Here is a 27443-nt window from a genome sequence, read left to right on the forward strand (position 1 = left end):
AGAAGAACACAAAATACAAACAAACCCCCCTTAATATACTCAAGGAAATCTCAGCGATGACAAATCCAACATAACTCAGACATTAACGATCAGCAGAACCCGGTAGAACCCAATAGAACCTTTCTGACTAATCCGACTCTTCATAACCACGTACCTCCACTAGTCGATCCATGAAAGTAGCCCCTCCCTTCAAGCGCGAGCTCCTGTGAGCCTTAACCTTAATCTTTCCTTCCAATGGTCCAGGTTTGTCGGGGTAGCGTATGTGGAAGATATCAACGGCGGCGGTATTATCGTGGTATGCGGCGGGTTCCCAGGTAGGGTCGGTATAGCCCGTCCACTTAACAAAGTATTGCAGGCCAGTGTTCCGTAATTCTCGCGAGTCCAAGATTTCCTCAACTACATACTCCTCCTCTTGTTCGACGATAATGGGCGGGGGTGGTGGTTGAATTTGCCCTGGGACAGGATCATTCGCAGCGGGGTCCAATAATGATACATGGAAGACGGGGTGCACCTTCATACTTCTAGGCAGGTCGACTCGATACGCATATGGCGATATAATTTCCTTAACGGGGAACGGTCCCAGTTTCTTCCAGTCCAGCTTCCGGGAGTTACGCGTGGTTCGGATGTTCTTTGCTGAAACAAACACCATATCACCGACATCGTACCGTGGGGCCGGCGTTCGTTTAGTATTGACGGCTTGCTCTTGTTGATCTTGCGCTGTGCGGATATTGGAACGTAGGTGCTCATGGAGTTCTCTCATCTTCGAGGCGAAGTCTTTAGCATTGAGACTCGGTGGGGTCCGGTCAAGCGATTTGATCGTCACTGTAAACCGGGGGTGGAACCCATAGTTCGCAAAGAATGGTGTAGCTTTAGTGGATGCGGAGACCTGATTGTTGGCGGAGAATTCTGCCATAGGAAGCCATTTTACCCAATCGTCCTGTTGATAAGAGACATACCCACGTAGATATTGCTCCATTACAGCATTCAGCCTTTCGGTTTGGCCGTCGGTCTCCGGGTGGAAGGCGGTGGACATCCTTGCTTCGATGTTGAGGTGTTTACAAAGAGCCTTCCAAAACCTAGCTGTAAATTGCGTACCACGGTCGGAGGTGACGTGTGTGGGTAGCCCGTGGAGTTTCCATATGTTTCGCAAATATAGTCAGGCGACGTCTTCGGAGTTGACTGTAGTATTGCAGGGCAGGAGATGTCCCATCTTTGTTAGCCGGTCAACCACTACCATAATTGCATCGTACCCTTCACTTTCCGGTAGGCCAGTAACGAAGTCCATCGATACTTCCTGCCATGGTTGTTCGGGAATCGGTAAAGGTCGAAGTACGCCGAGTTTTCCATGGGTGTTGGGTTTGCTTCGTTGGCACGTGTGGTAGTTCCGAACGTAGCGGGCAATATAATTTCGCATGAGGGGCCAGTAGTAGTCCCGACTAACGAGTTCGAATGTTTTTTCGCGTCCCGGGTGTCCGGCAGAGGCAGCGTCATGGTAAAGTTGGAGGATTCGGAGTTTAAGAGGGTCGTAATCAGGGACATATATGCTGCCTCGGTAAAGCAATCGGCCTTCAACCTCGGTGCATTCGGCGAGTGATATGTCCTTTGATTGTTGATCGCCTTTATTCCGCATATCCATTATCTTTTGGGGAAACGGGTCAGCGATATATCCTTCATCGAATAACTCCTGCAGTGAGGCGTTCTTTTCAGCGGGCTCATTTGAGAAAGAACCCGCCAACAAACTTAGCTTTGCATCGAGATTCTCCTTCTTCAACACAACTTGACTCTGATACAATTGTCTTTCATCCCCCTCTCCAGGGAGATCTCCTGATCTTCTTGTCAACGCGTCCGGTTTCCCTCCTTGTTTCCCTGGTCGGTATTTGATAACAAAATTAAACCGTGACAGGTATTCTGCCCACCGTGCTTGTCTTCGGTTGAGTTGTTTGGTACTCATAAAGTATTCGAGAGTCTTATGATCGGATATGACGGAGATTGGGTGTGCAGCCCCTTCAAGTTCCGGTCGCCACTCCTCAAAAGACCGAATGATTGCCAGTAATTCCTTGTCGTAAATCTCGTAGTTGCATTCGGCGGAGGAGTGTTTTTTCGAGAAGTATGCAACAGGTCGGAGGATACCATTGTCATCGTATTGGGAGAGTACACCGGCGGAGACATAGTCGGAGGCGTCGGTTTCCACAGTAATTTCCTTCTCCGGGTCGAAATGAGTAAGAATGGGCGCCGTGGTAAAGGCTTCTTTCAGGGCGTTGAAGGCGGTCTGGGCTTCGGATGTCTATCCAAATGATATGTCCTTACATGTCAGCCTGGCAAGAGGAGAAGCCAGTTCCGAGAATCCGCGTATGAATCGGCGGTAAAAGTTAGCAAAACCTAGGAATGCTTGCACATTCTTAACTGTTTTGGGGACGGTCCAATTCTTCACCGTCTCCACTTTCCTTGGGTCCATTTTAATACCATTGGGTTCGATAATCAGGCCGAGGAAGGTGGTACTTTGTGTATGAAATTCGCATTTCTCTGGTTTCAGCAGTACTCCATTTCTTTGTAGGGCTTCCAAGATCTTTTCGACGTGGACTTGATGTTCCTCGAAGGTGTCGCTGTAGATGAGAATATTGTCAAGATAGGCTGTACAGAACATATCCAGGTACTCACGTACGCAATCATTAATGAAATGTTGAAAGGTGGCTGGTGCATTGGTAAGGCCGAAGGGCATTACGGTGTATTCGAAATGTCCGTAACGCGTTCGGAAGGCTGTTTTCCATTCTTCACCCTCAGCCATTCGGATCGGATTGTACCCTTAGCGAAGGTCAAGTTTGGTGTACCACTTGGCTTTGGAAAGGCGGTCGAGAGTTTCCCGGATGAGTGGCAGCGGGTAGCGGTTTTTGACAGTAAGTTCGTTAAGGCCACGATAGTCGACACAAAGGCGGAGTGTTCCATCGGCCTTTTTAACAAATAGGACAGGGGCACCGGCAGGCGAAGAGCTGGCCTGAATGAACCCCTTTTGAAGATTGTCCTGTATGTATTGTTTCAGCACAATGAGTTCCTCGCGGGACATACCATAAAGTGGCCCAAAAGGGGGCTCTTTCCCTTCCTTGAGCGGTATCTTGTAATCATAGGGGCGGCGAGGCGGCATCTCGTTAGCGAATTCTTCGTCCATCATTTTATAAAATCTCTTATACCGGGTTGGGACCCGGTTCCTCCAGTCTTGCTTAGGGGCCTCGCCCGTTGCTTGAGCTATTTCCTCAATAGTTGTACTAAAGATTTGGAGTTTGTCTCTTCGAGCAAAGCGACAAAGAGCAGCTGAACTGATGAGGTGGAAACGGGGCGGTGGGGCAACTCCTCTAATGGGAACGGGTATCGGGGAAGAGTTGCACTTGCGTTTGCAGTATTCAGAGTCGAACAGTATGCTATTGTCCTTAAACCGTAATGTTGCGTCGTGCAATTGAAGCCAGGGGATTCCGAGGACGAGTGGGTACGAGCCGAGTTTGGTAACGAAGAAGGGGGTAGTTTCATGGTGGGAGTCAATGGATAGCGGCAGATAGCAGAGGTGGGTAATTTGTCCGGAAGATATAGGCCGACCGTCGATGACTTCAAGAGTGCGGGGTGATTTGAGGGGGAGAAATGGGAAGTTGTTATGGCGCGTGAATGTTTCATCAATGAATCCGAATCCGGAGCAACCGGTATCAATCAATGCGTGAGTTCGAATGGGTGTTTTATTGTTTATAATTTTACAAGAAGCAACAAAATGATCCCCATCCAATTAATCCTCCACAGACGATACCGAGAAGCCAGAGATAGAAAACGCAGACAAAGGAGAAACATTGGAAGGTCCCGGGCAGGGGCCATTAATCAAGCCCGGAACTACTGAAAACCCGACTCAGAGGAGGCGGGACTAGCGACCGGTGGAGCAGCGGGGTCGACGGCCGTATGGCTGGGTGCGAGGAGGGCGCCTCTCATAACCGGTTGGTTACTGCGCAGGCGATTGGCAGAGGGGCAGTTGGCAAAGACATGACCGGGGTTGGCACAGTACATACAGAGATTGTTGTCCCTTCGCCATTGTTTTTCAGCGGCAGAGGTTTTGCGTTGTCCATTGACAAAAGTGTATCGTTGTTCAATGGCAGGACGTTGAGTGGGGCGGCTTTGGAGAGCGGAGAGGTCCATTGGCGCGAGGCCTCCGGCGGTATGAGCTGGGTGTGCGGCAGCAGCGGGGGCGGTGAATTGTCCCATCGTATTCCGAATGGCCAGTTGTTCAGCTTTGCGACCCCGAACCTGGTTATCGATTGTCATCAACATGGTGGCATAGGCTTCGACGGTGTTAGGCCTGTCTATCCGGTATGTTATAGCGTCCTTCAGGTCTTCCGATAGTCCTTCGGCCAGGGCATCGATCTTGGCTCCCTCGTTGTAGGCCAGGTATGCCACGATGCGGAGGAACTGCGAATAATAGGTAGCGAAGTCCCCTTTGCCTTGCTTCAGGGCAACGAGTTGGCGACGGGCGGTACCCCGGGGGTCTGGGTCTCCAAACGAGGCTTCCAGATGGGCGACGAAGGCAGTGACAGAGGAGAAGGGGGCGGCAGGGTTAGCGTTAACGAGTGGAACGACCTGGTCAAGGGCCCTTCCTTCCAAGCGACTGACGGCATAAATAACCTTTGCTGCCTCGTTTCGGAACCGATCGTGGTTGACTTCAAGTTTCATTCGAAGTTGGGTGGTGAATCCGGGGAGCTTGGTGCAGGTGCCATCGAATTTTTCAGGGTCTGGAAACTTTTCGGACCTGAAGGTGGGGACAGGAGCAGGTGGGGGAGCAGCGGCAACGGGGACAGCAACGGTAGCGGCGGGGGCAGCGCGGGCGACATTGAGGTCGAGGTTGAGCCGGTTTATCTGCTCCTCGAGGTTGTCAATGGTTTCATTAGCGGCGGTGAGTTGTGCATGGAGGGTGTCCCTTTGGAGGCGGACGAGCTGGACGAGGGTGGCGATGTTATCGAATAGTTCGGTGGGGTCAGCCTCATACATCCGTCTGAATGATTCTACATCGTTGGGTGCGGCCCATACAGGTGGGTCGGGGGTGGACATGTCGTACGGTGCGGATGACGATGCAACGTAATCTCAAGGGGGTGAGTAGCGAGTATTCCGCAGGGTACGAAGAGGATAATAGGAGACGGTATGGGAACTCGCAATAGGAGTACTACGGGACTCTAGCGTTGGTAAGGTTCAACGGGGCATGGAGAAAGCGAGGCGGTGGTCTTCTTAAAGAAAGAAGAGAACGGTGATATTGTATAGCGATAAACAGCATAGATACAGAAGACGTTGCGTAAAGAAAGAAGAAGAAGAAGAACACAAAATACAAACAAACCCCCCTTAATATACTCAAGGAAATCTCAGCGATGACAAATCCAACATAACTCAGACATTAACGATCAGCAGAACCCGGTAGAACTCAATAGAACCTTTCTGACTAATCCGACTCTTCATAACCCCGTACCTCCACTAGTCGATCCATGAAAGCAATACATACAGACCCCGAACCATGCCAGTGTGGTACGGAAAACTCAGCGAAACATATACTTATGGAATGCCCAGCGTGGGCTCGAATCCGCGCCCCTCTGATAGAGAAGATCCCTGGAGCGATGACCTGGGAAAACTGGATGTTTACAAACTTGAGAACGGACCTCATCCTACAATTTGCAAAAAAATCTCAACTCTCGAAATGGTACGAGTCGGCGGAGGCGGAGGCGGACCCGGAAGAGGGGATGGAAGAATATGATTAGGGACGGGATTAGGAAGGGCAGTTTCCTTTTACCTTTTAATTTTGGTTTATTTTCGTTTTGATGGATCCAGCGCCCGAATTCGCTGAGATATGTTATTTCTCCTTGTCGATGGGTTTTCTGGTTGAGTGTCGTTCTGGAATTTCCTTGTTTTTATTTGTGTTCGTTTGTGTTCGCTTTTGTTCTTGTTTGTTCGTGTTTGTTGTTTTTCTTTTCTTTTTCTTTTCCTTTTGTTCGGTTCGTCTTTTAGGCGGTCGGTTCGGCGTGCGATAAGACTTGTACTTCAAAGCAATATAAGTTTCTTCTTCTTCTTCTTCTGTATTTATTCTACGAATATTACTTTAATTCTACGCTACATCATAGGGCTAATCTTGGATCTTTGATCAGGGTTGAACCATCCCATAGTCTACAGTCTCGAATCCCTCGATACCATATCTTCGCTTTGGTTGTATTCCTTGGCACTACAGTCTCTCGTTCACAGACCCACGTTATAGGACTATGCCAGGGAAGTCTACAATAAACGAAAGCTCTACAGCAATGATTACGTCCACATTTGAATGGCAGCTCATTTATGCAGGTCCCGGTTGTATGGCAACCAAGGCTGCAGGTGTTACAAAGGCTTTGACTAATAGTGGTTGCCTTGAGCATCGGAATAACCTGTTGACGCTGAGAGAAAAGTAGGGTAGCGGTGATATTGTTTCCCGGACCGAGCAAAAGGTTTCACCGGAACTTAGTAAGAAGTTAGGAGCAGAGAATAGAAGTCTTGGAGTGGAAGTGCTCAGGCTCATTCTCGCCCTTCAGTCTTGTTCTCTCGAGTCTTCATCAGAAAGAAAAATCAAGTTCTTATCAGTAGCAGAGCATTGAAAGATTATTGAGTTCTAGCAATAGTATCTTTGAATAATCTGCAACCTGATTGTCTATCTTACCTGACCGTCTCTATTCTATCCTATTCTTATTCTCTTAGAAGAGATACCCATTACATCTCCCGCTTAAATTACCCCGCACTCTTGAAGTCATCGACGAGCAGCCCATATCCTCTAGACAGATCACCCACCTGTGCTACCTGCCACTGTCAATCGACTCCCACTATGAAACTATTCCCTTCTTCCTCACCAAACTTGGCTTCTATCCACTCGTACTTGGGATTCTTTGGCTTCAACTACACCACGCCACATTACGGTTTAAAGATAATAACATACTGTTCGACTCCGAATACTGCAAACGCAGTTGCAACTCCTCCGCAAAACTCGTTCCCATTAAAGGAATTGCACCACCACTCCGTTTCCACCTCATCAGTTCAGCTGCCCTTTGCCCCTTTGCTTGAAGGACAAACTCCAAATCTTCAGTACAACTATAAAGGAAATCGACTAAGCCGTTGGCAAAACCCCCAAGGAATACTGGAGAGACTGAATTCCAACCTTGTATAAGAGGTTCCATAAGATCATGGATGAGAAGTTCGCGAATGCAATGCCGAAATGCCACCCCTATGATCATAAGATACCGTTCAAGCAAGGAAAAGAACCCCTGTTCAGACTACTCTATAGTATGTCCGCGAGGAACTCATCGTGCTCAAGCAATACACACAGGATAACCTTGAAAAGGACTTCATACAGGCCAGCTCTTCCCCTGCTGGTACCTCTGTCCTATTTGTTAAAAAGGCCGATGGAACACTATGTCTCTGCGTCAATTATCGTGGCCTTAACGAACTTATCGTAAAAAACCGCTACCCGCTGCTGCTTATCTGGAAAACTTTAGATCACCTCTCCAAAATCAAGTGGTATACCAAACTCGACCTTTGCTGAGGGTATAACCAGATCCGCATGGCTGAGGGTGAGGAATGGAAAACAGCCTTTTATACACGTTACGGGTATTTCGAATATATGGTAATGCCTTTTGGCCTCATCAACGTGCCAGCTATCTTCCAACATTTTGTCAACGATTGCGTTCGTGACTACCTCGACATGTTCTGTACAGCCTAAATTGACGATATTGTCATTTATAGCGACAGCTTTGAGGAAAATCAGGTAAATATCGAAAATATTCTGGAAGCCCTACAAAGAAATGGAGTACTGCTGAAACCAGAGAAATGCAAGATGCATACATAAAGCACCACCTACCTTGGCCTCATCATTGAACCCAACGGCATAAAAATAGATACAAGGAAAGTTGATACAGTAAAGAACTGGACCGTCAAGCACATTTCCGGCGATTCACACCAAAATAGTAAAATTGATTCATTAACTCATTCACTTCTATAGACTTTAGAGACTATAGAGAGTCCAGACTTGGAATATCCGTTAAGGTTTTGGCCTTCGGGCGTTTCGAGCTGTACGTGCGCATCATGCGGTATCACTCGGACAGGTTAACCTGCGCTTGTGAGACGAGGCGAGATTGGGAGAGGTTTATCTTGTGTTGTGCGAGAATCTTCGCTCCAGCGGCGTATCCGTGTTCCACGCGCCTGGGGGTTGGGGTTCGAAGGGGGGGAAGTGGAGTCATGGGGTATCACTCGATCACAGTGTATCACCCGGTAGATACACCCACGCCCTTTTTTTTTTTTTTTTTTGCACACCCGCACATGCGCGCGGCGTCTATGCCAAGGTCACTGGGTGCGAGATTGGTAGTGAGATTGATGCTGGTTATGCTTACGCTGGTTTGTCTGTAGCTAGAATGGTCGCGATCGGTGTAGATCTCGGACAAGGAGTCGTGTTTTCACTCTACTTGGCCATGGTGTAAGGCATTATCTACTATGTGGCTACAGCAAGACCTATCATAATTCCACCCCCGTGGTGACCGGACTTTGCTGGAGTTATCGTAGGGATAGAATTTAGAGAGAGGTATTTGTTAGCAAACTACAGGCATTGTTCACTCCAACAGCTGGAGGTTTGGTAGGGATGGAATTTCGAGAGGGTGGAATTATGATAGGTTCTGCTGTATATACATAATCACAATAGGACCGTTATCTGTACATCCTCTGCACGTATCGTAGAAAGGTAAGTACATAGTTAAGTAAGCTGGCAGACTGCATATCCGCAGTGGAATTATTTTATTCGGAACAGAGACGATTCCGTGCGTTAGTAAGGAATTAAACAAAAAAAAAATGCTTTCGTGCGTTGTACAGCGGTCGGTGGTAAGTGTGATGGAACGGGCCGAGACACAGTTGTACCTGTTGTGGGCAAAACGCCCACCGATATGCGGCGTTTGTAGGTGTAGATGTATCTCAGGGCGTTCCATCACTCATTACCAATCGCTAGATTAGTACTGCGCTGTGCTACATTTTGTTATTGTCAGTGTTTTTGTCTATTGTTTGTACATGCCCTAGGCAGCTGGGAATGAATACGGACATGGGTATGTTCGAATTCCCTCGACCTCACGCTCCTAGCTGATGACTCCCGAGCAGAAGGAAGAATCGCTCGCAATTTTATTTCTCGGTTGTATATAATCCCCACGAGAGGTCCGCTAGCTACACATCTTCTATCAAAATCCCCACGCCGTGGATAGAAACATCGACTATCATCCCCAGCGCGTCCACGTGGCGGAGGTGTTAATCTACCATGCAATACATGTACTACGTACTACAACTGCCATCCCTCACCATCAGATATCAGGGAATAGATATCATCATCCTCTCCCTGATCTACATCCTCCGCCATATCCCACCACTCGTCGTCCAGCGATGCCTCCCAGTGTACTTCCACCACCCCCTTCTCCTCCCCCACGGTCGGGGCCCGTGGCGGGCGGGCGTATCGCACCGCCCCCATGTCCGGAAGAAGGGGCGCCTCTGGTATGACAGGGCGCGACCTCTGAACATCCACCTGGCCTGGAAACGACCACATATCGTTACTGATTGTGTTCTGTTTCTCGTCGATTGCTTTAAGGTCGGATAGGGTCCTCTCAATATCCTCCGGGAATGGAAATGGCAACATATCATTTTCGATCTTTTGATGTTTCTCGGCGATCACCCTCTCCAGGTCTGACGGGGTCCACCATGCGTCACCGGAGACGCCCATGTCGTGCTCTTCATCCCAGCCACCCGCCCCATTCACAAGAGGAATATAGCTATCCATCAACGGCTCCATCAACGGCGAGCGCAAACGACTCATCAGGGGCGAGCGCACATGACCCCCCTGCCGCTCCCTCTGCGACATCGTCCAGTCCCACACCTCCCTCCACCGACACCCCCCCTCCAGCACCGCCGCCCCCCCCTCCACACTCTTCGCAAACACCGTCCTGAGCCTGACCTTTCGGTACAGCACCGCATACACCATCTCTCCCACCGCCTTCATCCCCACCTGCCCCTCGCCGCCCCACTGCCCCCCCGCGGCCCCCTCCGGCGCCAGCACCGCCGTCCCCGGCACGACCGCCAGCACCCCCGCGCTGCCACCCCCCGCACGCTCGGACGTGAAACTCGCATTACACGCGCTGCGGATGCCGACAACGAGATACACGCTGTCGCCTCTCCGCGCCGCGGCCTGCATCCACCGCTGCGTTGCCTCCTGCCCGCACGCCTCTGCAAACCACCCGTCCGAGTTCTGCAGGTCGCTCGTGGTGGTCTGCGGCGCGGCGAGGGTCGCGGCGCCGGTCGAGGTGGTGGTGAAGCGGAGGGAGAGCAGGTCGGCGAGGCCGACGCTGAGGCGCGAGCGCTTGGTGAAGGTGCGGGTTTCGCGGAAGTCGGTGTGGTGCGCGGTGTGGGTCTCGGTGGTGTTTGGGCGGGGTGGGAGGGGGTCGTGGAAGTGTTGGTGTGGGCGGTGGGGGCTGGTGGTGAGGCGGCCGAGCGCGGTGGAGGTGGGGGGGAGGAGGTAGGTGAGGAGGTGGGCGGTGGTCATGGTTGTTGTGGGGGGGGGGTGGAGTCCTGGCCCGGGGGAGTGGGGGAGAGGGGCTTGCTTTTCAGTTGTACCGTGGATGTAAAATACCCCCTCGATTGGTAGGTTGTAGGTACAGTCTGTAGACGTATTCGCGAGGTCAGCTAGCTATATCTCCATTCTTCTCATCGTGCCCAGAATCCCACTGCCGACGTAAAAGCACAGTAAGAAAAAGAAAAAGAAAGAAAAAACCGCGAGGCTGCACGAAATAAGCTAGGCGGCAATCCACATCCACGAGGGGCTGAGAAATCAGAAGCACCGCCCTACTCTGGGTATGTACTCGTAGTTTTTTTTTCCGTTTCCGAACTGGACTGGGTCTGCATATGGGCGTAAATCGTGCTTGGCAACCAGATTTTGGTGATATGCAGACTCAGTCCGGTTCGGAAACGTTAGAAAACTACGAGTAGAGTAAGAGGGTGTAGCGAAAAGTGATCAGAATCTGATAAGACAAATACACGTATTCACCGCAGCATTCACTTATCAGATTCTGATCACTTACCCTCAACACCCGGTACATACCTAGAGTGTCTGACATATCAGAGTGCATGCGGCGCTGACCGGGGCTAAATTCACGATCGCCGGCACAGCGTGCGATGGATGGTGGGTGAGGTGTGCAGATCAGATCCCAGTGAGAGGTGCGAGCCTTGAGCCTTGAGCCTTGGCACCTTCCGTAACGCGAACGGTGAACATCATATTCCATCACTCGATCATGTTATATCACATCACTCGGTCACGTTCCATCACTCGCCACACAATTGTCGATTTTAGGGGGAAATGGGGTTTCACGAGGGAAAAATTAAATCTTGCTTTTGCGACCCGGACAGGCATGCATAGTTGATTGACGATCAGGCCGTGTGGTCAGTTGCCCCCCCCCCCCCCAAAAAAAAAAAAAAAAAGGAAAAATCCGTTATGGTGCCCCCCCCCGATCTTAAAGGTAACCAAAAGTGACAAAAAGTCAATCACTAATAACCATACCACCAAGAAACATAGAAATCTGTACAATAAAATTGTAGTAGTAGTAGTGATGAAGCCCACCTTTAGAGCCTAAAATCGGCTGTTTTTGTATGTAAAAGCACACTAAGCTAGACTGAGCAAAGTGGAACAGTATTATACCCGTTTATACCCCCTCAAAACCCGAATTGCAGCAGGAAGGAATGCAGCAAAGTGGCTAGAAATAGGCCCTCTCGTTGGCGCGGGAGTCATCTTGCAGCAACCGATTGTTCCACTTCCAGATATACCGCCGTGTCACCTTTAAGAGTGTGCGCACCATATATGTCGGAGTACATGAACTAATATTCTTGAGTCTCCTGCGCATGCATAAAGCCTTGTCTATAACAGGACCGCCGTACGCCCTGCCGGCCTCTGTATCGTAGAAAAGTAATAGTCAGACAGGTCAACCAAGAAAACCAGATCTTCCGCATTTCTATTCATGTATTCCTAGCTAGCATGCAGGAAGGCTGTTGATGTTTCGTGTGTTAGGCGCTGTAAGTATGTGCTGCGATTCCTTATTGCCGCTTTAGCTAGAAACAACATTTTTTGTCAGTTGTTTGTGCCGGCCCTCCATGGCACAGCCGGCGTAAATATACATGTTCTCTGCAAGATCTGCTATGCATCTCCAGCCGTTGAGCACTGCTGCAGGAGGAAGAAGAAACCATCGATCCACAACTCTATTCCCCATCTACCTAGCCACGTTCAACTCCTCACACTCGACCGCTGGCCCCACCCAGCACGCGAAACCGCCCCGGCGGCAAGTAACCTTAGTACTTAGCAACCATCACCTCCGCAATCAACTATTTACAACATATCCCCATGGGCACGAACTACATAATATATATATAGTACACATCATACATATTCGTATGTGCACGGCACATCGCCCCCGCCACTCCACTGCACATCATACCCCCCCCCTCTCCTCCTCCCGGCCCCCCGCGTACACCCTCCCCTCCAGCTCTTCCTCCTCCTCTCCATCCGACGGCACGTCCCACTCCTGATCGTCCAGCGTCGCCTCCCAGTGTACTGTTTCCTCGCCGTTCACCACATATGAATCCTCCTCCTCGTCGTCATCCAGACATATATCCATCTCCTCGCCGCCATCCACCACACAATAATCTGTCCCCTCGTCGTCGCCCCCAACAAGGGAGTACCGATCGCGACCCTCCCCACGACCCCCGATCAACGCCCCCCGCCCGGCGACCATCGCCCCTCGCATCCCCGTCGTACTGAGCCGGCGGCGCTGAACAAGCCCGTGCCCCTGACCGCGCACAGCGGCCTCGTCATACCGATACTTCAACAGCGGGCTGAAAAGCGGCGCTGGTTCGGTCGCTGGTTCGGACACCACATCCTCCCCGCCGCCCCTGCAATCACAACCACGACCCCCTGTACGCGCATACCTGATGATATGAATGGACTCGGGTCATCCTGTTCAACCCATAGCCACGGAGCCGGGAATCGTGAGGCGACGGTTCTCGGGCAACCTCAAAATCCTGTCCGAGATTGCCCTACTAGATTCTAGACGTCAGTTACGGAACGGCTAGGAATTCATAGAAGACTCTCGACATCGTACCACCCGCAAACAGATGGCCAAACAGAAAGGACCAATCAGCATATGGAGTTTTACATTCACTCATGCACTGCAGGCACTGGCAAGAAATGGAAAGACTTATTACCCATTTGCGATTACACATACAATAATGGGAAGCATACGTCAATCAGGCAATCATCATTCTACTGCAACTATGGTTTTCACCCACGCAGTGATTGGCCAATGGATGCAGAGATCGAGCGATTGGATGCCAGCGGGAACGAATATTTGGACAATATTATCACGGCTCATGAGTTAGCGAGAGACACGCTACAAGAGACCTTTGATAGGATGGCCTCAAGACTAGGACCAGCAGTCCAACGTTTCACCATCGGCCAATAGGTCTTTCTAGATACTCGTAACCTCGGCGGTTACAATAAATAGGCAGACAAGGTTACGGGACCATTTACAGTGGTAGCAGCTGTCAGCAACAGGGTTTATCATTTGAGTCTTCCGGTAGAATGGAAGGTTCATGACGTATTCCACTAGATGTTGTTGCAATCTTATCGCGAGGACCCAAATCCCGGTAGGTAGCAGAATACATGAAAACGACTAGCAACACCTGAGCCTCAAGAGGCATTGGCGGATGAGAACTTCCAGCCAACCACGAACACTCGCCCCCAAACGAGGAGTCGAGGCCCGGTGGTCGACGCCCGGCAGACCCACAAACGGCAACAGACTAGTAGAGACTAGCCTCGATACCATTCCCACTCTATAACTTTTCCCACAGGGTTTTTATCATAAGAGAGGTTTTTAATGGTCGAGGGCGACGTCTAGGAAGGGAGAGTAGTGTTATAGAAATTACGGAGCGCTGTGCAAAGGGGAAGCACAGTGAGGAAAACGAGTGACGGGTTGTGATGAAAGTACGGTCGGGTAACGAGAGGACAAGCATAGAAAAGTATCGGGTATTAGGGAAGCACTTGGTGCCACCACACTAGTATTAGGCTATTGTGATAGCGCACTTACTATTAGGGTGACTCACCCGGAAAGGAATAGAAGCGGCGCTTACGGCTGCAGGCTGTTCTACTTCTGGAAGTAGGTCTAGGACAATAATATGATACAGCTCAGTTACTGGCAGTGCAAGGTTCAAGATTACGTTTCGGGATTAGAATAGAGAACGGGACTATGCGGGGACGCTTTTCGATTGGGGTTATCTTCAGGTTGATTGTATTATTCCATTATTGTTATGTTGGCAGTATTAGAAAGTGGGCCTTAGCAAAGGTTCCAGTATGTATAAAAAGAATACGGTTCTGCCTCGACTTAGTGGTATCATCAGCCATCAAGCGAGCGGAATCCGGTCTACAATATTAAACTGTTTAAAAGCTACAGAATTGCTGTTTAGCATTGGCATTTCCCCAAACACTATATTGTACCTTATCCACTACACGTTTTACCTATCGCATACTACCAATGTCTCGATAAGACAACTACTCGCTTAGCCTATTACTTTGAGTATTTTGCTTGTTGCGGATAGTCACCGTACTCTTCGTAGGAAGTATAAGAAAGTAGTATATTAGACAAATACTTAGTACCTCATGCACCTTTGAGTAGCAACAGCAGCTATCAATCATTGGGGTCGTTAACGCAAACAGTACGGATCTGCAAATCTTTGAAACCAAGGAACCTTGTCCACACCTCTCTGCTGCCACTAGCTTCTATAACTGGCACCAACGGCTCGGACATCTCCCTGCTTCCTCACTGTCACAGCTTCACACAATGGTCGCCGATCCAAAGTCTCTCCCCACAACAGGTCATATGGAAATATGCAATACATATGAACTCGCCAAATTCACCAAATCAAACCTCGCTCCTCTTACCGGACCACGATCCAAACAACCACTAGAACAAATCCACTCATATCTGTGCGACAAGTTTTCCATTCCTTCTCTTCGCGGTTTTAGTTATTATATTACTTTCATCGACGATTACTCCAAGTACGCTCACCTCTACTTCCTTAAAAAGAAGTCAGATGCAGCAGCTGCCACACAACGGCACATTGCATACATGGAAAATCAAATAGACAAAACGGTCAAATGGTTTCGAAGTGACAATGGTGGCGAATACATCTCCAACGACCTCCAACAGTTCTTTGCCACCAAAGACATAAAACATGAATTCACTATACGCTACTCTCATGAGTCAAACGGAACAGCAAAACACTTTAACAAAATGATAGCAACAATGACACGATCCGCTTTGCTCGACCATGATCTCCCACGGAATCTATGGGCAGAAGCGATGAATACAATGGTGCATTTCAAGAATCATCTCCCACATAAAGCATTCCCGAATATGACACCATACGAAGCAGTTACTGGCAAGAAACTCTTCATTGGGCATCTCTAATCTTTCGGTGAAATAATGTTCATTCACATACCTGTCGAAGCACGACTAGCTGGAACAAAGATGGATGCTAGGGCAATCACGGGACAATCCTGCAGCTATGAAGTCTCTGATAAAATCTGCCGTGTTTATATACCATCACAAAGAAAAGTAGTTCTCTCTCGTCATTTTAGGTCTAAAGGTCCATCCGTAGGGGAAGAAATCGAAACAATGAAAACCGACACACCCACTAAACCAAAACAAATCGAGATCAAACAAGAACCACTCTCAGATCCACCAACACCACCTGCAAAACTCTCAGATTCTGATATCGAAGACATGTTCAAAAAACAAATGCTTCGGAAAACTCTGGGACATATTACCGACGATGAATCTGAAGAAGAAGAAGAGGAAGACGCAAGTATAGTAGGTGTGGGCTTTTCGAGGTCCACTCCTGAACGTACCCCGCAGGATGATGTTGACACGGATACTGATCAACCGAGATATAACCCAGTACGGGAACGGAAAACCCCGGCCAGATACGGATACAACATTCAAAACGATGTTACCCTCACAGAACCAACAAACTATCACCACGCCATCAACAGTCCTGACTCCGAGAAATAGCAAAAAGCTATCGGAGTTGAACTCGACTCACTCGCTAGAAATAATACTTGGAATCTGGTTGACACACCAGATCACTCAAAGCTGGTCGACTGCAAATGTGTTTACAAAATTAAACTCGGGCCCGATGGCAACCCCATTCGATACAAAGCCCGCCTTATCGCAAAAGGTTTCTCACAGGTACCTAGTCAACATTTGATCAAACCTACGCCCCCATTACCCGATAAGAATCCATCAGACTACTTCTTGCTCACTGTCTTCAAACCGGTGGCCAATGCGATCAGATAGACGTTACTAGCATTTTTCTATACGGTGAACTCCAGGAAGAAATCTACATGAAATCACCACCTCGGTACCCTACTCCAGGCGAAGCATGCAGACTCATCAAGTGCATCTATGGCCTCAAACAGTCATCTCGGGAATGGTATACCCGTCTCTCTAAAACGCTAATCAAAATGAGATTCAGAAAGGTAGACTTCGACCCTTGTATCTTCATACACAAAACAGGGGAAGTTGTCATTGTCATCTATTTGGACGATATCCTTATCTCCTACTGGTCTATTGAATGCAAGAACCACGGTAGCCTCCAACTCCATGCAGAATTCGAGATGACGGAAACTGGCACAGTCAACTGGACACTCAGGATCCACTTGCTCCAAACTAAGACCGGCGTCATCCTATCACATGAAGCCTATCTCAAGTGTGTACTTATCAAATACGGTTTCGATGAATCTAGACCTGTGGCAACACCTATCGACAACAATGTTCACCTACAAAAGGGAACAGAAGCGGAGAAAATTGATGATCCAATAATCTATCAGTCGATAATCGGTTCATTAATGTATGCAGTAGTCGGTACCAGACCGGACCTCGCCTACCCCGTTACCATGCTCTCGCAATTTTCCTCCTGCCCCACTAAAACTCACCTGGCTGCAGTCTATCGTGTTCTTCGTTACCTCAAGGGTACCCTCGATTGGTCACTCTTTTATGCAAAAACGCCACCCACTGCACTCATTGGCTTCAGTGATGCAAGCTATGCCTCTGACATCGACGATCACTGCTCATTTAACCGGCACTGCTTTATGCTAGGGGAAGCTCTCATCTCCTGGCGCTCTTATAAGCAATGCTCCGTCGCTACCTCCACTATTGAGGCAGAATACATGGCTCTTTCAGACACCAGTCGATAACTGATCTGGCTAAGGAAGGCGATACACGAGTTGGAATGGAAACCAAAACTTTCTTTTATTCTTCGTTGTGATAATAATTGTTCTTTATCCTTGGTTAAAAATCTTGTCTTTCATAAAAGGTCTAAACATATTGATGTGCATTTTCATTTTGTTCGGGAATGATACAAGGATAAATTGTTTGAGTTGGAGTATATTTATATAAATGAAAACGAGGCAGATTTATTTACAAAGGGATTGGATAAGGGTAAACATATTTTATTTTCTTCTACTATTCACTGTGGCTCACGAGGGGAAGTCTTGAAATAGTACGATCGGCACGTTTCATAGTATTGGAGGATTCTCATTTCTCATCATGAGTCACGGGTTCTGACTCATTCTTTCACTGGTATTTATTAGTCATGTTTTTCTATTACTCATACGGCTATGATTCTTTATGTTTTGTATTACCTTTCTTTAGTATAAATATGGGGCATTCCCCCCTCTAGCTAGTTGAACTAATACGCTCAATTACTACACTTCTCTACATATATTTTCTCTAAAAGATAGTTGGGGAATACTTTTAAAAAATGATTTTTGTCCATCCGATATTCACTACATGATGAAACAGTTACTCTACTATGTGCGCAGGATGATGTTGATAATTCGAGTAGTTCGTGTTGATGATCACGATGGGTTGGTGTTGATGATCACGATGGGTTGGCCATGGTGTTGACCGAACAATCTTATTCCCCCTGTCCTGAAGTGTTACTGTCACGCCTGAGGGTGACAGTGGCAGTGATGCCGCATTTCTACAGTACTAATATCAATAATTTATTCTCAAAAGTGCGGCTGTACGGCGGTATTTCTCAAAATGCGCATAGACCTAGCATTTCTGTGGCATTCCTACGGCACGGATTATACCCCGTTTTTTGGTACTGTATGTAAGTATATACTCGAAACCAAATCGAAGACATCATATGGCATCACAGACAATGAGGAATCTGAGTACCCCTCGAACCATTGCCATAACGTTTATTTGCAAAATAGTCGAGATGCTGTTAGCCATCAACGAGCTTGTTGTATCCTCTGTCGTAGAGAGGCTGCAGTGTCCTGTCCTTAGGAAATTGAGAGCCTGATCTACCTTAACCGAGTGATGACCCGTGATCGATCATGATTTAATTGCTGGACTATTCACAGCGTTTAGAGGCAGCTCTGAGATAAAAAAGTACAAACCTACCACTATTTGCCTGCGTCAAGAAAAAGAAAAACGTTACTTGACTCGAGGGTAGGTGCGTATCACACGAAACCCTCATTTTGAACTTTTAGACGTTCCACCACCCTTCCCGTCACTTCTCCAACCCCACATTTAGCCCGCTCTACACCTTATCTGCAAAAGAGGTCAATCTCAGTCTTAAACCCTTCTCCCTCCGTCAGAAAACTCTGCTCCATTACAATATCTCGGTACAACTTTAGTAATAGACGCAATCTACATATAATTTATATCGAAACTAGAGCATGTAAGAATTATAAAAGTTGGCACGCGTCTAATAGTTAATACCCGGAGCCAGGATTAAGAGTACCAAGGCCGAGGTGCTGCTCTCTACGAGATGAAGGCAAATCTCGTCGTGGCCGTCTAACGATGTCAGTCACGTGGTGGATATCAACAGCAAAAGGTGAACACGGTTCCTCGAGTTATCCTCACGTGACCGAAACTTGAGATCAGCAGATCGGGAGGTAATGTTCGTTCAACGCCCGCGTCCAATAGGGTGATAACTATCCTATAACCAGGGGTCAAAATTGTGATTTGGGCCGTTGGATAAGATAAGCATCATGAGCATGCGCCTGCACCTCTGAAACAACCTTCTTATCCACAAACCGCATCTCTGGGGGCCCACTATCTTGGATTTCAATGCGAGTATTGGATGGCTATGAGGACCTCTCTGTAAGCGGAGAAGGTGGAAGGATAGGTATATAGGAACTATTCGGAGATGGTGGGATGCTGCAGAATCTCAGCAATAACGAAACGAACTGGGCTGGAATACCACTTACCAATTGGTCAAGACGACCAAAAGTTACGCTTTGGCTCTGTCGGATTGAGTCTCAACAAGCATTTGACCAATCCGAAGCCCAATATTCCAGTCCAGCTTGTTTCGTAATTCCAGAAATTTTGCGGTAGGTGTTGCCTTCCTGCTAAAGATCGATTTCAGAGAAAATGACATGTCAGCTACAAGGCATGCGCACCAACTCTTTCTCTACTGCGCACAAATCCCATGCAACCGAAATCCATTGGTGGTACAAAAGGTCGCCGGCAGTATGTGTGGAGTGAAATCCAGGGGAAGATTTACACTCGGGTAAGAAAACTGGTTGTTTTTTGAATTAAGAAGCTCCAATCGCTTACCCGAGGAGCCATTGAACAGAAAGTAAGTGCTCTACGTAGAGTACACACGGCCCGGTGCCAGCGATGTGAGCTCAACCTGAAACTCTGGTTTAGCGCGATCGGCCACTTACCGGGGTGCATACAGCAAATCAATGAGTGAGGTGAAAGTGCAAAAGTCTGGCTACGAGAGAGGCAAAGATCATTTATAAAGTAAAATCCCGCCGTGAGTATTTTGTTTACCCCACACAACACTCCATCCCCGACACATCCCCACCACAACAATTCCGCTATAGATATGGGTTCTGTTCAATCCAAAATTCGGCGCCTTTTCAAAAAGAAGCCCAAGAAGACCCCGAACAATAATCTCCCGACAAAAACCACCCAGGATGCACCTCCGAAAAATGTGCCTGGCGAATCCAGTCCGGCGCCCGGCGCTTTACAGCAACAAGCTAACGCAACATATCAAGATACGGGAGTAGTTCTTCGTGAATCACAAATTCCTAGGTTTGCTCACTGCAGATTTTGTGCGGTGAATTCTTTCTGATCCGGGATCTATAAGTGAGGCTATTGGTGTCCCCGATAATGTTTCTTCTAGTCCGATACTTCCTTCCCCGCATACAAGCGTCGAGATGAATGGGGATGCTCCCCAACTGGAACACGGAACCACGGCCGTTAGCGATGTTGACTTAGCCACAAGTCCCCAGTGTGAAGTGGGTAGTCTGTTATCTTCTCATGAAGTTGCAGATACCGCAAAAGCTAGGTAAGGCTCAACTAGAGTAGCAAGCATTCGCCTAATTTACTTTCCATCTACTTACAGGACCGTTCTTTAGGATCTCGATGCTATGGCGCGAAGCAATCGAAAACCTCAAGCAGAAGGAAAAAATTGAGGTAGAGATGGATTCTGAGGAGGATACGTATACCATGAAGCCCGTTCAGAACCTTCTTGACGACGTAAAAAAAAATCGTGCAATAATCGAAAATCAGCGAATTCGCTATAGGAACAGTGAAGGAGAATATGTAGCTGTGGCCGATACAATCTTTAGAGAGCTTAACAACTACGCTTTTGTCGGAGACAAGGCTTTACAGCATCATCCAGATGTTGTTGCCTTGGTGTGGTCAGGATTTAGGCTTCTCTTACATGTATGTGACGTTACCCCTCTATCCAACTTGCAGGTTGGATTCTCACAGTCGCCATAAAGATAGGGACCTCATATGCCAATAATCTTGCAATGATCTTGAGCAGCTTGGGATATCTCGCGTGGGTTATATGCTGTGGTGCACTTTATGAGGATCTGTACTTGGAAATAGACTCTGAGTTGTCTCGAGAGTTACGAGATTGCTTGGTGGCTCAATATGTCTTGATATTATCATATCTTTCATATGCGAATGAGCATCTTCAACGGAATAAAACAGGTGGGGAACCCCCAAGTCAGTTCTCCCATCGATTAGCTCTTTTAATAACTAGTTATCAATTGTTTAGAACGCATTTTTGAAAGCCTGTCACCACGCCTATCTCGGCTGCTGGACAATATACGGGAATCTGAAAAGACAATAAAAGAGCGTGCAGACATAGCCGAGAGGAAAGGTGAGGACAACTAGTATTGCTACATATGTTGTATTACGCTAACTTGTGCTGAAAGCGGCCAGCACGGATCGATCTGGTATATATTTACCCCTATTCACTAAACTATTATATGGATATTCTAACATGTTTGGGCGAAAAACAGAGCAGGATGCGTCACGACGCGAGTTGGCGGATAATTTAAAACATGTCAGGGAACGATTGGAAAATGTCAAGACTGCCGTCGATGAGTGCCATACAAAACTTTCCAAACTTTGCCATTTTATTGATAGTAAGTGACAAGTACATTGATCTAAGCAGGAATTTTACTAATAGTGGTCAAGAGACTATTTTCGATAATACGCTCGACTGGGTATGCCATATCCAATATGGCAAGATTCATGAAGAGCACAGTGAGAAGCGTACTGCAGATACATGCATTTGGCTTGAAAACAACCGTATATTTCAAGAGTGGGTTCATTGTCGGTCATCGTCGGCCGTCCTCTGGCTGAGGGGTGCAGGTATGATATGCCCGCATGCTATCCCTTCATGCTTGAAAATTAAACTAATTCATCCACCAGCCGGGACCGGGAAAACAATTCTGGCGTAAGACTTATTTTGTAGCATCTGTTATTTCTGTGATCTCCGTTTAGACTGTCTAACGTCCTTAACAGCTCCTCCATCATTGACCTGCTCAACGATAAATACAAAATGAAGCGGTCTTTAGCGTACTTTTACTGCAGTATTACATCTCGGGACAGAATCACACCTGAATCAGTGCTAAGAGCGATTACAAAGCAACTCTGTCATGCGCATTCCGGAGAGAAACTGCCCAAAAAGCTGGTGGAAATTAAAGATAAGAGGGTTCGAGAGTCAGCAGGGCTATTAAGTTTGGAAGAAAGTACAAATCTCATTATAGAGCTTTCCAACTATTTATCATCGGGGGTATGGATTGTTATTGACGCACTGGATGAATGCGATGGCAGCACTCGGAAAAATCTATTTACCTCTTTGGACAAAATTGTAACTGGCGGCAAGGATATCCGAATATTTCTTACGGGCCGCGATGAGGCTGATATCAGAGGTTATATGATGCAAAGACATCAGAATTATCTTATTGACCCTAGAGATAACGCCTCTGATATAGAGCTATATATAAAGAGCGAGCTGAGAAAGCTTTACGAGGATCTCGCGTTTCGCGAAGTAGAGCCTGAACTTGTCACCCAGATGAAAAGTCTCGAGAAAGAAAATATCGAGTCATTGAAAGGGAATGCCAATGGAATGTATGTATGGAGATTACTGCCACTAGGAATACGTCGCTTATATTCGATGCAGGTTTCTCTCGGTCCATCATCGAATGAAAGCCCTGCGCGTTGAAACAACACTTCACGGTGTGCAAAAGGCTATTAAAGACTTCCCCAAGTCTCTGAACGCGGTCTATGCAGATATATTGAAGAGGATCAGTAGACAGAGCGACACCGATTCTGCATCTGCACATGACATATTGAAGTGGCTTTTTTATGCGGTAGACGATTTTTCAGCCGACACCATTCTCGAAGCTCTGCGCCACACTGTATCAGTGAAAGAGAGCGGGAACTCCAAACCAAAGGCGCGGACTGTAAGGAATGCCCAGAATATTTGTTGTGGACTCGTCACCCACGACGAAAAAACTAAGGTGCTTCGATTTTCGCATGCTACGGTAAAGGAGTACCTGGAGAGGCTTAACGGACCTGATTCATGCCTCCATGGAGGGCACGAATTCATGTCCGATATATGTCTCAGAATCCTTACCATCTCTAATTATCGCATCGATGAGCAATGTACCGATGGCACTTCAAGCCAGGCTTTTATCAACTATGCAACTCGCAACTGGGGAAACCATGTCCGCCACTGCGAGTCAAGAGACTCGTGCCAGGCCTTCCTCGAGCCGTCATCCTCCTCCTACAAAGCCTGGTCATCCAAGGCCGTCGAAACCATACCTGACCTACGCATGAAAGGACCCAAGGGGGGTTGCGTCGATCTATTATGGGTGACATGCTATTATCGCCTGTTGAGTACATTCAAGATAAGTCTGGAAACGATCGGTGCTGGCTGCATCAACGCTGCCGGACGTACCCCGTTACATCACTGCGCAGAACATGGCTACTTGGAATTTGTTGAACATCTGGTCAAGCATAAAGATATTGCCGTCAACGCCCAGGATGACATGAAACGTACACCGCTGCTGCTAGCGATAATTTCGAATCAGGTAGATGTCGTTCGGGCTCTATTAAAACACCCGCATCTTCAGGTTTATATCGTCGATAAAGATCGAAGAACGGCGTTGATGCATGCTTCCATGATTGGTAGCGAAAATATAGTAGAGCTGTTACTAGATTCAACAAAATGTGATGTCAATGTCAGAGATACAGAAGGTTATACCGCCCTACACTACGCTACGTTAAACAGGCACGAGAGCATTTTGGATTTACTCCTCCGGGTTTCTTCTCTCAATATCAACGCTCGAAGCACGGATGGAAGCACCGCTCTCTGGCTTTCTGTCCGAAGTGATAAAAACATCGCGGTTGTGGAGAAGCTGCTAAGCTTTCAAGCCAGCACCGGTCGTGCTATTGACCCAAATCTGGCGAATGACAAACGGGAAACACCTCTTTGCGTTGCGGCCCGGCTTGATCAACAAGAGGTCACCGAAAGATTGATAGAGGACAAGCGTGTTGACATCAATTGTGGTATCGGAACGGACAATATGTTTATAGAGGCTGCGGCGAGAAACAAAACGTGGCTAGTAAAACTATTGGTAGCGCGAGGGGATCTGGCTATTAATCGTCCAGGTATGTTCGGCTGGACAGCCCTGTCTAATGCCACCCGTATCAGGTCCTTGGACGCTCTCAAATACATTATAGCAGCTCCCAGTGTCGACATCGAATGCAAAGACGATGAGGGGGACACTTTGCTTCATCTTGCTATTAAACGCCGGAGTATAGATATCGCCTTGGAACTCTTAGCGCACGGAGCGAGCACAAGCGCAGTGGATGGGGAAGGTCAAACGGCACTGATGCTTGCCGTGGAGAACGGGAGTTTTGATGTCTTTAAGGTTCTCCTCGCACAGTACGACAAAGCGCAGTCGCAAGATAGGGGCACGTATTTGCTAGGCGTCGCAGAATGCGGTGGCGACGTACGAATGATTCAACTGATTCTTGATTGGATGGGATATAATACAAGTCTCAATCACAAAAACGATTCTGGCCAAACTGGATTGATGATAGCTGCCGCAAACGGGTTTACCAAGGCTGTTCAGACACTTCTAAAGAAGGATGCGATCGAAGTCAACGCAGTCGACGATAAAGAAGAATCCGCGCTCACTCTTGCAATCTTAAGTGGCCACAACAGTGTGATTGATGCCCTCGTAGAGCACCCTAACATAGAAATCAAACTCCCCGCTCATAATGGTACGGCATTCCCACGATGGGCATTTCAATGTACAAACGACAAGATATTTGATCTTATCTTAAAGAGCTATCCAAGGCTGCAAATCTTTAAAGGTACACATCGCAAGAGGTTTATATCCCTGATATCCGCCGCTTCTTGCAATGACATGCAGATGATGCAATTTCTGTTAACCAATGGATATAACATCAACTATAAAGACGATTTTGGTCAAACCGCACTGATAGTAGCGACAATCAATGGATACATTGAAGTGGTTCAGATGCTATTGGAGAAGGAGGAGATTGATATCAACCTCGTCGACCTCAAAGGGAGATCTGCGCTCCTACTAGCGACAGTAGAAGCACATAATGAAGTCGTTCGGATGCTACTGAAGAAGGATGGAATCGATGTTAATATAGTCGACAAAATGTACGGGCAATCTCCGCTTCTCTATGCGGCAAAAAGAGGACATACCGAGGTGGTTCAGATGCTATTGGAGAAGGAGGAGATCGATATCAACCTCGTCGACCTCAAAGGGAGATCTGCGCTCCTACTAGCGACAGTAGAAGGACATAATGAAGTCGTTCGGATGCTACTGAAGAAGGATGGAATCGATGTTAATATAGTCGACAAAACGTTCAGGCAATCTCCGCTCCTCTTTGCGGCAAAAGGAGGACATACCGAGGTGGTTCAGATGCTATTGGAGAAGGAGGAGATCGATATCAACCTCGTCGACTACAAGGAGAGATCTCCCCTTCTCTGCGCGGCAAAAAGAGGACATACTGGAGTGGTTCAGATGCTACTGAAGAAGGATGGAATCGATGTTAATATAGTCGACAAAATGTACGGGGAATCTCCGCTTCTCTATGCGGCAAAAGGAGGACATACCGAGGTGGTTCAGATGCTATTGGAGAAGGAGGAGATCGATATCAACCTCGTCGACTACAAGGAGAGATCTCCCCTTCTCTGCGCGGCAAAAAGAGGACATACTGGAGTGGTTCAGATGCTATTGGAGAAGGAGGAGATCGATATCAACCTCGTCGACCTCAAAGGGAGATCTGCGCTCCTACTAGCGACAGTAGAAGGACATAATGAAGTCGTTCGGATGCTACTGAAGAAGGATGGAATCGATGTTAATATAGTCGACAAAACGTTCAGGCAATCTCCGCTCCTCTTTGCGGCAGAAAATGGATATACCGAGGTGGTTCAAATGCTATTGGAGAAGGAGGAGATCGATATCAACCCCATCGACCTCAAAGGGAGATCTGCGCTCCTACTAGCGATAGTTGAAGAACATAATGAAGTCGTTCGGATGCTACTGAAGAAGGATGGAATCGATGTTAATATAGTCGACAAAATGTACGGGGAATCTCCGCTTCTCTATGCGGCAAAAGGAGGACATACCGAGGTGGTTCAGATGCTATTGGAGAAGGAGGAGATCGATATCAACCTCGTCGACTACAAGGAGAGATCTCCCCTTCTCTGCGCGGCAAGAAGAGGACATACTGGAGTGGTTCAGATGCTATTGGAGAAGGAGGAGATCGATATCAACCTCGTCAACCTCAAAGGGAGATCTGCGCTCTTGCACGCATTATCCGCTGGATACATGAAAATTATAAAGACTCTCCTTGAACACCCACAGATAGACGTTAGGCTTTGCGATCATCACGGTTCTACGCCACTACTCCTTGCCGCTTACTACGGGTACGAAGAAATATTCAAGTATCTATTCGAACGATCCACGACGGATCAACTCCAGGAAATGGATGGCGATGACGACACGCTACTTCTATTATCGGCGCACTCCGGACATACACGAATAATGCAATTAGTATTGGGCGGTGGTGGATGCAATATTAATCACCGTAATAAAATGGGAAATACTGCTTTGATATACGCCACAGAAGGGGGTCATAAGGACGCTGTGGAAATATTGCTGAAGGAAAACGGGGTTGATCTCGGCATTTTAAACAACCAAGGGGAATCTGCGTTGGATCTTGCCAAGAGGAAGGGTCACAAGGAAGTTTTCGAGCTGCTGGAAGCTAGGATGAGTCAGAAGGTGGAATAGTTCCTTACCTTTCACAAATATTATTACATTTATTTCTTTATGTTCCGTAGTGTATGCAAGGCATGGGGGGAGGGGTGAGCATAGGTTTCCTTTTTAATTGACAGACGAGAAGGCTGGGTTTCATATCTAAATTGTATGTCAGTTTATTATCGTATGCTCTATTATTTATGTATTTGGATTGGGGTTATTTTACCTCCGGGGACTTGCAAATTCGTATTACTATTCATCATTTATCTTACAAAGCAGTACATGATGCGTACTAACCCAGATCAAGAAAAAAGAGTCCGCGACTTTGTTGTCGTCTATATCGACTAAATTATCTCCAACTAACGCCTAAATCGCGGGCGTTTGATTTTACTATATTTCCGAATATCTCGGGAGCTACTAATATCCGAACGTTCTGTGTTATTACGGAAGTCTCTTTGTATCACGGAACGGCAAATACCCGCTTTAAATTCAGGGCATGACTGTCCCGATCGATCCTACGATACTACCAGATATTGAAATTCCCTGTCACACATCTATTCAGGTACCTCCTAGTATAGTATAAATACTTTCGTCGAGCTCAGGCTCTTCCGTCGATCCTCCTCCTCCAGCAACCCGTCCTCCACAAACACCTCAGCGCACTCAGGCTCTCCCGCGTCTCGTCAACCACCTCAGCGAGCTCGTCAATTCTACGCCCTGTATCCCG

The 27443-nt window shown here is 47.6% G+C and overlaps 14 protein-coding genes across 14 annotated transcripts; 7 read left to right on the top strand and 7 right to left on the bottom strand.

Annotated features, from left to right (window-relative positions):
- Positions 1-127: 127 nt before the first annotated feature.
- On the bottom strand, positions 128-1033 carry H6S33_003350 (uncharacterized protein; the record flags this gene model as incomplete). Its single annotated transcript, XM_044834951.1, has 1 exon — positions 128-1033. The coding sequence occupies one exon, from the start codon at positions 1031-1033 to the stop codon at positions 128-130; it is 906 nt and encodes a 301-aa protein (XP_044691711.1).
- Positions 1034-1156: 123 nt separating this feature from the next.
- On the bottom strand, positions 1157-2284 carry H6S33_003351 (uncharacterized protein; the record flags this gene model as incomplete). Its single annotated transcript, XM_044834962.1, has 1 exon — positions 1157-2284. A coding segment is annotated over one exon (1128 nt), but the record flags the coding sequence as incomplete, so codon positions are not given.
- Positions 2285-2395: 111 nt separating this feature from the next.
- H6S33_003352 (uncharacterized protein) lies at positions 2396-2719 on the bottom strand (the record flags this gene model as incomplete). The annotated part of the gene is made up of 1 exon (XM_044834973.1): positions 2396-2719. A coding segment is annotated over one exon (324 nt), but the record flags the coding sequence as incomplete, so codon positions are not given.
- Positions 2720-2803: 84 nt separating this feature from the next.
- H6S33_003353 (uncharacterized protein) lies at positions 2804-3594 on the bottom strand (the record flags this gene model as incomplete). Its single annotated transcript, XM_044834985.1, has 1 exon — positions 2804-3594. A coding segment is annotated over one exon (791 nt), but the record flags the coding sequence as incomplete, so codon positions are not given.
- A 284-nt stretch (positions 3595-3878) lies between these two features.
- H6S33_003354 (uncharacterized protein) lies at positions 3879-5073 on the bottom strand (the record flags this gene model as incomplete). Its single annotated transcript, XM_044834996.1, has 1 exon — positions 3879-5073. A coding segment is annotated over one exon (1195 nt), but the record flags the coding sequence as incomplete, so codon positions are not given.
- Positions 5074-5498: 425 nt separating this feature from the next.
- H6S33_003355 (uncharacterized protein) lies at positions 5499-5768 on the top strand (the record flags this gene model as incomplete). The annotated part of the gene is made up of 1 exon (XM_044835007.1): positions 5499-5768. The coding sequence occupies one exon, from the start codon at positions 5499-5501 to the stop codon at positions 5766-5768; it is 270 nt and encodes an 89-aa protein (XP_044691716.1).
- A 1085-nt stretch (positions 5769-6853) lies between these two features.
- H6S33_003356 (uncharacterized protein) lies at positions 6854-7186 on the top strand (the record flags this gene model as incomplete). Its single annotated transcript, XM_044835018.1, has 1 exon — positions 6854-7186. A coding segment is annotated over one exon (333 nt), but the record flags the coding sequence as incomplete, so codon positions are not given.
- A 123-nt stretch (positions 7187-7309) lies between these two features.
- H6S33_003357 (uncharacterized protein) lies at positions 7310-7744 on the top strand (the record flags this gene model as incomplete). The annotated part of the gene is made up of 2 exons (XM_044835029.1): positions 7310-7477; positions 7580-7744. Coding segments are annotated over 2 exons (333 nt in total), but the record flags the coding sequence as incomplete, so codon positions are not given.
- A 1593-nt stretch (positions 7745-9337) lies between these two features.
- On the bottom strand, positions 9338-10588 carry H6S33_003358 (uncharacterized protein; the record flags this gene model as incomplete). Its single annotated transcript, XM_044835040.1, has 1 exon — positions 9338-10588. One exon carries the CDS (start codon positions 10586-10588, stop codon positions 9338-9340), a length of 1251 nt encoding a protein of 416 aa, XP_044691719.1.
- A 1933-nt stretch (positions 10589-12521) lies between these two features.
- On the bottom strand, positions 12522-12836 carry H6S33_003359 (uncharacterized protein; the record flags this gene model as incomplete). Its single annotated transcript, XM_044835051.1, has 1 exon — positions 12522-12836. The coding sequence occupies one exon, from the start codon at positions 12834-12836 to the stop codon at positions 12522-12524; it is 315 nt and encodes a 104-aa protein (XP_044691720.1).
- Positions 12837-14924: 2088 nt separating this feature from the next.
- Positions 14925-15554, top strand: H6S33_003360 (uncharacterized protein; the record flags this gene model as incomplete). The annotated part of the gene is made up of 1 exon (XM_044835062.1): positions 14925-15554. One exon carries the CDS (start codon positions 14925-14927, stop codon positions 15552-15554), a length of 630 nt encoding a protein of 209 aa, XP_044691721.1.
- Positions 15555-15761: 207 nt separating this feature from the next.
- On the top strand, positions 15762-16157 carry H6S33_003361 (uncharacterized protein; the record flags this gene model as incomplete). Its single annotated transcript, XM_044835073.1, has 1 exon — positions 15762-16157. One exon carries the CDS (start codon positions 15762-15764, stop codon positions 16155-16157), a length of 396 nt encoding a protein of 131 aa, XP_044691722.1.
- A 452-nt stretch (positions 16158-16609) lies between these two features.
- On the top strand, positions 16610-17341 carry H6S33_003362 (uncharacterized protein; the record flags this gene model as incomplete). Its single annotated transcript, XM_044835084.1, has 1 exon — positions 16610-17341. The coding sequence occupies one exon, from the start codon at positions 16610-16612 to the stop codon at positions 17339-17341; it is 732 nt and encodes a 243-aa protein (XP_044691723.1).
- Positions 17342-19992: 2651 nt separating this feature from the next.
- On the top strand, positions 19993-26752 carry H6S33_003363 (uncharacterized protein; the record flags this gene model as incomplete). Its single annotated transcript, XM_044835096.1, has 11 exons — positions 19993-20201; positions 20257-20457; positions 20528-20837; positions 20897-21125; positions 21178-21282; positions 21338-21358; positions 21425-21550; positions 21603-21779; positions 21840-21864; positions 21933-22541; positions 22594-26752. 11 exons carry the CDS (start codon positions 19993-19995, stop codon positions 26750-26752), a joined length of 6171 nt encoding a protein of 2056 aa, XP_044691724.1.
- Positions 26753-27443: the final 691 nt, after the last annotated feature.

The sequence above is a fragment of the Morchella sextelata genome (genome assembly GCF_020137385.1).
Source record: "Morchella sextelata strain SCLS chromosome Unknown scls_15, whole genome shotgun sequence".
NCBI lineage: Eukaryota > Fungi > Ascomycota > Pezizomycetes > Pezizales > Morchellaceae > Morchella > Morchella sextelata.